Source organism: Leptinotarsa decemlineata, unplaced genomic scaffold (genome assembly GCF_025532065.1).
Source record: "Leptinotarsa decemlineata unplaced genomic scaffold, Ldec_3_MD MMD2_tig00000008_RagTag_RagTag, whole genome shotgun sequence".
Classification (NCBI taxonomy): Eukaryota; Metazoa; Arthropoda; class Insecta; order Coleoptera; family Chrysomelidae; genus Leptinotarsa; species Leptinotarsa decemlineata.
In genome coordinates this window covers 11,797,847-11,809,388 of record NW_027412537.1, presented here as the reverse complement: position 1 = coordinate 11,809,388, position 11,542 = coordinate 11,797,847, and the positions used below count along the sequence as shown (strand labels likewise).

The 11,542-nt window shown below is 32.4% G+C and overlaps 1 protein-coding gene across 1 annotated transcript; it reads right to left on the bottom strand.

Moving 5' to 3' along the window:
* Positions 1-10,281: 10,281 nt before the first annotated feature.
* Positions 10,282-11,235, bottom strand: LOC111504973 (transcription factor Sox-14). The gene has a single exon (XM_023159706.2). It carries the CDS (start codon positions 11,168-11,170, stop codon positions 10,478-10,480), a length of 693 nt encoding a protein of 230 aa, XP_023015474.1. The 5' UTR covers positions 11,171-11,235; the 3' UTR covers positions 10,282-10,477.
* Positions 11,236-11,542: the final 307 nt, after the last annotated feature.

Here is an 11,542-nt window from a genome sequence, read left to right as displayed (position 1 = left end):
TTTTCAATACCAACTGTTACCTGTAATAATTCACGTGAAATTGAATGTAATATTAGTATGTAATTTCTCACCATTCAAAGTACTCACAAATCGTTCTGATCATTTACAGAACCTTACCTTGGCCAAAAATTGCCACCGTTTGGTTATGAAATTGTACGAGGATAGTTTTTTGAAATCTACATTGAGCATGTCATGTTACATGACACAAAATGGAAAACTTTTTATATACCATTTTCGCAAATGAGAAGATCAAAGATTATCAGGTGGAAAGGCAGTCTTTTGGTTACTGTGGTTGGTAAGTCCTATTCATAGAATACGGGTTCGATCCCTCCTCTGGGACGATCGATGTATATGGCTTATCATTCGATTGGTGGCTAGAAATCACACGTTGGAAGATAAGGCCTTGTTGATCCCTATCTTTCTCAATCCCCGATATATTATGAAGGTTATCAATTTGACATGAAAAACTACAGTTCTGAAGTTTTCGAATTATTGAGTATCCACGCTACACTTCATCGTAAGATTATCACTAAACATATTATACCAAACCGCAACACATGTTTTACTATACAGGGTAGGCCTTCGAAAACTTGACACGGTGGTTTTGGATACTGATCTTGCAAATCCGAAAAAACGTTCGGTCAATTTTTATTGGGAGGGGGACAGTTTTTCCCCATTTACAGCGTTGTCACTTCAACCCCGGAGCAGAGGGGTGAACAACCTTTGGACTTTTAATAGGGAATAGGGGGCGAGTCGCATATCGTTTGAAAGACCTTGGAATTCTCTAAACCATAGTGTACATTTTTTTAAATTTTATTATTTTCTTTTTTCATTCCTTTATTTTTATTTATTCAATTGTTATATTTTTACTTGTAGTTTATTTCACTATTATTTCATTTCAGGTTTATTTTGCTTAATATAATTGTTATTTTCAGCTATTCATTTTTAATTTTTCTTTTTTTATTTGTTTCAGGGATTTCAAATCATTTTATATAGTAGACAATGGAAGTCCGAACCAGTGAAATTCATCATGAAACATTGTCAATCACCTTCAAACAAATATACATAACCTAGTTTCTGTGCAACTCCATTAGTTATCGAATCTAATTCAATATCTAAAAATAATAACAATTTTTTTATGTATTTTCATTATAACAACAGATAAAAAGTTCTCATTCATAATTAATACCCTGAAAACCCCAATATTATTTCAAATCAAATACTTTTTTCAATCACCAGAAATGCAATACTATAATATTCTGGACGCGGAGGTAAAGAAAGTTTTCGCCAGTGGTACCCGATCTAAGAAATAAAAACGTGAGAAGTTTTTAAGAAATGAAAACGCCAACTTAGTTGTTGAAACGTCGTTGTTGAAACGTCTAGAAAAGTATTGCATTTCTGGTGATTGGGGAAAGTGCCTGTCTTGGATTTATTCTACGCCAAAGATTCTAGTTTTACCTTTATTTACTCAATATTATTGTGAATTGAGAATATTTTCGATAATTACAATCATAGTGTTTTGTTTCTTGAGGCTAATATTGTTTTACAAATAGACACAGTGTTTTCTACGAAAGAATTACTTCGCATAAAAGGTTTAACCCATCCTATAATGCGACCCTATCAGCAATGGTAAAAGGTGGCATTTCTCTTAATAGACGTGCTATAAAACTTCACAGGGAGAAGAATTCTTCAAGTTACCGTAACTAATTTTTCTAGAATCTCTAACAAAGCTCAAGAGTTGAGAATACCTTGTAATGGGTTTAAGAAGAAGTCTTTATTCACAAATGAATTTTTAAAAACTTGTGTGTCAACTAGAAATGCTTCATCTTTCACGACAATAGTGCTCACAAGCGGATTTAGTTAGGGTATTGAAAAATCCCTAAATTACAAGCAGGATTATGTAAATACATGTACATCCCTTTTGTAATGAGAGTTAAGAAAATGTTTTCTATTACCGTCCTACTGTTTTGTCGAGTAGAAGATTTGCGTTGTGGTCACGTTTAGTTGTGTTGATAATAATAATTCCAGTGATAACACCTTGGCAATGGGAAACTATTATTTGTTCAACAGGTCGGGGAATAAAGAAGTGATCATTTGTCAAACTAAGTCAGTCGAAAACATTGTTCACTGAATCAACGTAATCATCACAGAAATAGATAGTACTGAGGTTAGTTGCAGTTTCGTGACAACTTCAACAAGAAATGTGTTGGAATGTGAATTTGAAATGACAATTGTTCAGTTCTTATCACTATTTCGTGTATACTATCTGGAATTCATACACACAAAAGATAATTCCTTAGGTAGAAAAATCTCTTTCATTATTTATCTTACAACTGAAAGAGTCGACCTTCAATTTTGAAACGGGCACACTTGCAGACCGGTTTCGGGCTCATTAACCACTCGTCAGTGCAAGATAGTGGCCATCATCGACCTAAAGTCAATGATATTCCATAATTGAAAATCGGAATTCTTTCAGAGTATTTCATTCCTCTTGATGCACAAACTGTCAGTGGTGTATAAAATTATGATGAAATAATATTTTCACTGTGGAACGAATAACGGGGATTCAATCTCATTATGAATAGTGTTGGCACCACGACAAGATATCTTGGTTGAGACGAAACGAGACAGAATAGTACTTTCTCTACAAGAGAGGACAAGAGCAGTTGAGATAAAAATTTACATAATTTTTAATGTACAGCTCACTAAGACAAATTCAATTTTTTTCAATACCAAACGAAAAACGATTTGAATTTTCCTAGGATTTAGTATTAGATATAGTATAGTATAATTTCAACTAGACTAATAGTAGGCTCTTAGATACATCAAGACAAGATAAGACAGCTATACTTTTTTTGTCCAAAGAATATTTTTTCTGAATAAGAAAATCAATCGTCATGTCTTTCGTTTGAAAATCCACACTCAGTTTACATATGTAATTCGGAGAAGCTAGATATATGGGCTAGAATTAATAGTGATTATATTGTTGATCCTTTTCTTGTAGGTACCAGAAAATTTTGCAAGAGAAATACCTATACACCATCAATCCCGCATTGACATACATTGCTTGCTTACATCCCTCGCTAACATGATGCTGGTGAGGGAGGGGGGTTGGCATTAAAATGTATTTTATTTGCCACAGAAATTATTCTCATACATTCTTCAACACATTAATTGTTGTAATGAAAATCAGTTGACGCATCAACAAGATCATTACTTCTTTATTACTATTCGTTATTTCTGAATGAAGCATCTCTTGATCAAAGAGGTCTAGTTAAAGAGATTACAAAGTCACCCGAAACAAGTCCTACAGATTACCAGCATTTATACAATTGACAAATTTAGAACAAAAAGAGTTAAATTTTTGCTAAATATAATTAAAAATAATTTATATTTCAAACATCTTATGTATTCAACTTTTTCAAGAGGATATTTTTAGTGGGAATCATGGAAAATCATTCTCAACCTCTAAAATTCACCCCATTTGATCCCCAGTACTTTGGATCGATTTTAATAATTTTTTCTGTTATAAGCACAATATTTTCCATTGTTTTTTCATAATTTTCATGTTACTGGTGTTTCATTTTCAGTACTCATCCGAAAATTACCATTTATACAATTTAATTTGCTTACCTAGATGACAAATTTAGAACGCGAAGAATTAAATTTTTGCTAGATATTATTAAAAATAATTCATATTTTATACATCCTCTGTATTAAATTTTTTTAAAAGGGCAATTTTTAGTGAAAATCATTTTCAACCTATAAAATTCATCCCATTTGATCCCCAGTACTTTGGATCGATTTTAATCTTTTTTCTGTCATAAGCACATTATTTTCCATCGTTTTTTTCTCAACTTTCATTTTACTGATTTGTGATATTGATGACTTATTTATTTTGTGGAAATTAATCTTCAATTAAATGATATAGATGTAGATTCTAAATCTATATCATTCAATTTCATTTTACTGGTTTTTCATTTCTAGTACTCATCCGAAGATTACAATTTATGCAATTTAATTTGCTTACCTAGATGACAAATTTATAACACGAAGAGTTGAATTCTTGCTAAATGTGATTAAAATTAATTCATATTCTATACATCCTCTGTATTACATTTTTTCAAAAGGACTCTTTTTTGTGAAAATCATTTTTAATCTCTAAAATTCATCCCATTTTATCCCCAGTACTTTGGATCGATTTCAATCTTTTTTCTGTCAGAAGCACAATATTTTTTATCGGTTTTTTATTATTTTCATTTTACTGGTTTTTCATTTCTAGTACTCATCCGAAGATTACAATTTATGCAATTTATTTTGCTTACCTAGATGACAAATTTATAACACGAAGAGTTGAATTCTTGCTAAATGTGATTAAAATTAATTCATATTCTATACATCCTCTGTATTACATTTTTTCAAAAGGACTCTTTTTTGTGAAAATCATTTTCAACCTCTAAAATTCATCCCATTTGATCCCCAGTACTTTGGATCGATTTTAATCTTTTCTCTGTCATAAGCACAATATTTTCCATCGTTTTTTTATTATTTTCATTTTACTGGTTTTTCATTTATAGTACTCATCCGAAGATTAAAATTTATGCAATTTAATTTGCTTACCAAGATGACAAATTTAGAACATGAAGAGTTGAATTTTTGCTAAATATTATTGAAAATAATCTAAATTATATACATCTTTTGTATTCAATATTTTTAAGAGGACTATTTTTAGTGAAAATCATGGAAAATCATTTTCAACCTCTAAAATTCACCCCTTTTGAACCCCAGTACTTTGGATCGATTTCAGTCTCTTTTCACTATATTCCATCGCATTTTATAATTTTCATGTTGCTGGTTTTTCATTTTTAGTACTTCAACTGAACATAAAAAAACTCTTTCTGTATGAATTTATGAATCAAGAGGATGACAGAAACAAAAAAAACTAATTTTTGAGATTTTTCAAACATTCAGTAACTATAAAAATCAAACGTTCTTTCAGCCCACTTCTTTCAGTCGATATTAATTCGTCTCGAATTGTTTCCACCACGAGACCACGACCAAGAGTATTATTGCTCTTCAGACAACAGCCAAAGGGTCGTGAAGCTCTTTAGAGATTGAATAACATTTTAACCCTTTGAAGGCCCTTAATGCAGTTGAAACAAAAGACAAAAGTCGAAAGCCACAGTTCTCATTGAATTGATATTTCAATTACACTCTTGTCCAATAGGGAGCGAATTCAGCCAACAAAAGGTTCTAAAGAAACGCGAATAATCGGTTGTAGTTTTCTGGCAGAGACGTCAAACGCTTTGATGGGATTGTTTTGAAACAGAAACAATGGGTTTCTTGGATTCAATCAAGCCAGGGACTTTTGTTTTAGAAAATTTCATTATTTCTTGAGACGGCAGATTTTATTGTAATGAAACGTGGAAGTTTTATTATTTCTTACTGTTACGTTCTCAATGAAAGATGCAAAAGACTTAATGTTGACGCAAATACGGTGATGCTGTTTTGTGTTGAATGGTAGGTATATTAATTTATGTTGCTGTGAGTGAAAAAATTGAATAACACAAATGCACGAGGAACACGAGGATCGATTTATTCAATAAATAAAAAATGAACATGAAAAGATGTCGAAATTTTGATTTTAATATTTGTTTTTTATTGATAACTCTTCATGATAAACTTTAGAATGTTCGTAATACAGTACTGGAAGCCTTTTCTTGTAACTATGGATTTGAAATAATATACGAGGTCTGATCAAAAAATGAGAAGAATGTTCAAATTCGCGTATGAACAGTTCACAAAACAGTAACACGCTTGAGGAAACATGTTCATACTGTATGAACACGCCTCAACTTGTATGAACAGTTTAAAAATCTGCGAGACGTGTTTCGCTATGCACTAGATTGTAGTTAAACACGTGTTTCCGTTTAGTAAACTGTCAAGTGAACACACCTGAAACCGAATGAACAGTATACAAAACCGTAACACGTGTTTTACTATGCAATAATTTTCTCAGGCGTGTTCATACTGTATGAACATGCCTGATTATATATGAACATTTTACAAAACCGCAACACGAATTTCACTTTACAATAGCTGAATCAAGCATGTTCATACAGTATTAACAAACACGAGGAAGTTATTGCATAGTGGAACCCGTTTTTCCGATTTGTAAACTGTCAAGTGAACACGTTTTAAACCGTATGCGCACAGTTACACGTATTTCACTATACAGTAGCTTTCTCAGGCTTCTTCATATTGTATGAACACGCTTGAGGAGACATGTTTATATGCTATGAACACGCTTGAACTTGTATGAACATTTTACAAGATACAATACGTGTTTCGCTATACAAGAGCTCATAGTGAAACAAGTGTTTCCGTTTTGTAAAGTAAACACGCCTGAAAGTGAATGAACAGGTCACAAACAGCAATATGAGTTGCACTATACAATAGTTTCCTAAAGCGTGTTCATACAGTATGAACACGTTCGAGGAATTTATTGCAAAGTGAAACTCGTTTTTCTGATTTGTGAGCTGTCAAGTGAACAATCTTGAAACCGTATAAACAGTTCACAAAACAGTAACACATATTTCACTATACAGTAGCTATCTCAGGCCTGTTCGTACTGTTTGAACACGTTTGAGGAAGCATGTTCATACTCTATGATTACGCCTGAACTTGTATGAACAGATTACAAATATGCAACACATGTTTCGCTATACAATAGCCTATAGTGAAACACGTGTTTCCGTTTTGTGAACTGTCAAGTAAACACGTTTGAAACTGAATGGGCAGTTGGCAAAACAGCAACACATGTTTGATCATATCAGGCGTATTCATACAGTATGCATAGCGAAACACGTGTTGTGGTTTTGTAAACTGTTAAGTGAAAATCTTACAATGAAGTGTTACTTGACTGCCTAATCAATTCGTTTTTTTTGAGCTCTTTTCCTAAAATTGGACTCCTGAATGAGGACTGATCCAGAAGATTTTGTCGATATGTCGATGGAAAACTCTGCAGAGTTCAATACATTTTATACAGTTATTCATATTTGTATTTGGTTTGGAAAAAGTTCTAAATTTATATATGCCTCAATTTACTATATAAACCCTTGCAAACATGATATTCAACAATTTCAACATTATAAGTTTTAATACCGTATCGAGGAGGCATATTTCGAAATGATATCTCAAAACATTCGTCTCTCCCAAAGTACCTACACAGTAGGTTGCGGTAAATACCTGCCTGACAACAACTACTTCCCCGGCTAATACCACGTTGGACACTGAATTATGTACGACAGACATTCATGCAAGATACCGAACAGAGGTGAGTCTTGCAGATCTTTCTCGTCCGTCAAGCCGCAGAACCATGCTGAATCAGTCGAGTAGATCACCTACAGATCTGTTTCAAAGTATTACCTCTCATCAGTGCAGAAAAGAGTTATGGTCTAATATTATTTATAAGGTAAAAATTTCGTTGTTATGTGTAGATATTTGTTTTTTACAAACTACAGACCAATTTCATTAATATTTTTCTCAGCCAAAATTATGGAAAAGGTATTACAGAAAAGTTTGGATACATTTCTTGAAGTATACGAAATATCGGAATGTCAATATGGCTTTAGAGAAAAAATATTCATCAAGATCCAATAAGAATACTGACTCAGAGCATAAATGATTTCATGGACCGTTCCAAGCCAGCAATCGGTATTTTCTTAGACCTAACAAAAGCGTTCGATACCGTCGATCACAATATACTGTTACATACATTGGAAGATCTTGAAATAAGAGGCAAACCACATGATATTTTTTGTAGTTACCTCTCTAACAGAATACAAAGAGTTAATATATCCGAAAAAGTTAGTGTTGAACAAAAAGTAACTCTTGGTGTACCCCGAGGAACGGTGTTGGGACCCATACTCTTCAACATATATCTGAATAATCTTTTCCTTATAAAAACCCACTCAAGTTTTGCGGACGATAGTGTAATTTTTTGTAGTGACTATAATTAGTATGACTTTAAAATCAAACTTGAACAAGATATGTATGAAGTTAAAAAATGGTTTGACTATAGGCTACTATCAATCAAATTCAAAAAAAGTTTTTACTTACCTTTTAGTAGCTTTGATGTTAACTTACCAAAATACGAACTTGTAGTATCTGAAGAAGCCGTGATAAAACCTGAAAAAAAATTAAATACTTAGGTATAATAATAGACTGCCACTTCAGATGGGACCACCAAATTAAATACATGATGAAAAAAGTCATTGGTATTCTGAATATAGAACAAAGAATTAAACTCTATATAAGAGCTTGGTAGAATCCCATATAAATTATGGCATAGTTGGTTCCTCAGATGTATATTACGAAAAAACTATGATTATCCTAGTTACCTTGTATATAGAGACTCTGGAATTTTTGACCCTAGTAACTTTACTTCATCAGTTTAGCTATTGTACAATACAAGAACAAATCTAATTTGACAATTAACAATTATGATGCCTACAAGAAACAATAAGAATATGATACCATTCAAGAGAAAAACAATAGGACAAAAAAATTCCTATTATTAGGGCCTTAAGTTTACAAGTCATTATCACAGGATATACAAAATGAACCAATCTTCCATAAATTCAAAATTAAATTGAAAATTTTGTTAGTGAATACCTACACCTCGTAAAGAAATGAGGAATATTATTGAAAATGTATGACCATACAATGTTTACATCCGATACGTTTTGTTAATATATTAGTATTATGTACCTCTCATACCATTGACCATGTAATTGACTCTGCTAGTTTTTTATTTATATTTTGTGCATTGTATGTGTGTATATATCGATATCTGTGTACTACATATTGTGTTTTGTTCTCTCTACATGTATGTTTGTACCTAATATGTCTGAAATAATATAATAATTTGTATGAAATTTACAATTGCAATTTATTGCCACTAACAGTTATATGCTTTTCACAAGACTGAACTATTACTATTATGTTATGTCAATGCTCACTAACAGGTGGAATTCCACCTCATGAGTTAAATCTTCATTTATTCACCATATTATTATTAGACAACCTAAAATTATAGATAGTAGTTTTGAACGTTTTCGTCAAATTAAAAATAAGAAATAAAACTTACTAATGTTTTTATACCACTTGCATTAGTAACTAACGCTATTGCAGTTCCGTCCTATAATGATATTTTCAAACGAATATAACAAGTTTATTGTATACAACGAGTTTAATGTATTCGTTTGAATACAACGAATACAACGAGCTTATTGTATTCGTTTGAAACTGCAAGTCACAAATACAAGTGGTATAAAAACATAGAAAGATTTATTTCTCATTTTTTATGATGCTCTCGTACCTTCATCAATTCATTGTTTTCATCAAACCTTGCATTTCATTTGGACTATAATACCTCAATATGTTTATTTACATGATAATATTAATTATTTATTTTAAGATTTTTCAATATACGTATATGAAATATTTTTAAAAAATTCTAACTGGCGACGAATTATGTACAAGTTAGATGTGAATTATTTAATACTTTATTATCTATAAATGCAAACAAATACCAGAAAGAAACTGGCATTTCCTTATACCAAGTTTGATATATTTTTTAAGTTAATATCTGCAACTATATACTTTAACAAAATTTATACTGAGTTATTCTGTAGTATCAGCTAAATTTATTTCTCCCTAATTATTTTTTAATAAATCTGATATCTATATATTGGTATATTTCATTTTACCAGTCAAATTATGAAAACACTTCATTCAAACTCATTTTCATAAACATATGTTAAGTTGCAGATGATATCATTTATTGTTTCATAAATAATTATCCTTTAATGAAACTAACAGAGTTTTCGATAGTTCAAATCATTTTTATATTTTCTCTTTCTGGGAAAAAATATAAATTGATCATCTTTGAATAATCAAATAAATAATTTTCCTTCAATTTGAAAAGTCAAAGTTCATTCAACTGTACCTACTGTTATTTTGTTTTAAGCAATTTATGACATTCATTATTCATTTTGGATTCTGTTGATTTCTTCTTTCCCAAAAACAATTTGGTTATAGTTCAGAAATGGAAAGGATTTAGGTACCCACTGAATATATAAATAATTCATTTCGTAAAATTTCCAAAGTTCAATTCGACAAATATGTTTCAATTCAAATTCATAATAGAAATAATAGAATCATTGTTGAACACTCAAACGAATTTGAAAATATATCTTTTTCCACAGAAAAATACGGTTTCATTTAAAACAAAAGTTTTATTGTATCAACAAATATTAAACATTATCAGTTAAATACGTTTTTTTACAATATATATACAATCAGTCATTCTAAACTAAATGATCACAGATATAGTAAATTACGTTACTACGAACATAAAAAATATATTCAACATATACATCCCTCCAGCCACCAACAAAAATCAACAAATTCTCTAGTACATCACCGGAACCGGTCTTCGGATTTCCAGATCTGAGGTCGATGGAGTTGTTGTTGGACTCGAGGTAGTCGAGTATATTGTCGAAGGCATTGTGGAGAACATACCCATAGGAGACGTCGTCAGAGCTTTTTGCTGATAGAACGAGGAATAAAAAGAATTTGGCAAAGAAACTGCGTAAGGAGACGATATAACGGCGGGTTGGTGGTGAATGTAAGAAGGTTCTTCGTGTTTTATACCTTGTATCCTCGAAAAATCGAACGCAGGGTTGAAGTAAGGATACGGACTGCTCAGAGAATCCATTCCTGGAAAAGGGTACGGCAGCTGGGGCATGGGGAACCCCATGGCAGGTTTCAAGCCACTGGTGAGAGGTCCTTTGGGTTTCCTCCTCGGCCGGTATTTGTAGTCGGGGTGCTCCTTCATGTGGAGGGCCCTCAACCTCTTGGCTTCGTCGATGAACGGCCTCTTGTCAGATTCTGTCAGCAACTTCCATTCAGATCCTAACCTCTTGGATATCTCGGAATTATGCATCTTGGGATTGTCCGCAGCGATTTTCCGCCTCTGTATTCTGGACCACACCATGAAGGCGTTCATGGGCCGCTTGATGTGCGCCTCAATGCTGGCACTGTTAGAACTTTGTTGCCCACTTGGAAATTCTTCCATAATGGCACTAGTAGAAAAACCGTACATACTGACTGTATCACTTAACTAGATGTTCACTCTTCAAACTTTAGAATCACACTGTGGCTCTGCCGACTGGTTATGCCGTATTTGTGATGTGATAGCGGGCGTGGTTTCGGCTTAAGAGAATCGGTAGAAAGGGACGAACACGCCCACCTTTTTTACTATTGGTAACTTTTTCCCCTACTCGCGCAGAATGGGGTTTTTATCTTTTTATTGTTGAGGAGCAATAATGATATTCTTACCAAATACCTGCTCATGTTTTCTCGGGTATTGTGATGTGTTTTGGAAATGTTTTTGTAATTTTTGTTTGTATATGAGAGGCATGAACGAGGTTTACTGTGATTTCAAAAAATAATAATAGCTATAGACTTTATGGAG

What these genes read in the sequence shown, in the direction of transcription:
- LOC111504973 (XM_023159706.2), bottom strand. Translation starts at nt 11,170, where the DNA reads ATGTACGGTTTTTCTACTAGTGCCATTATGGAAGAATTTCCAAGTGGG.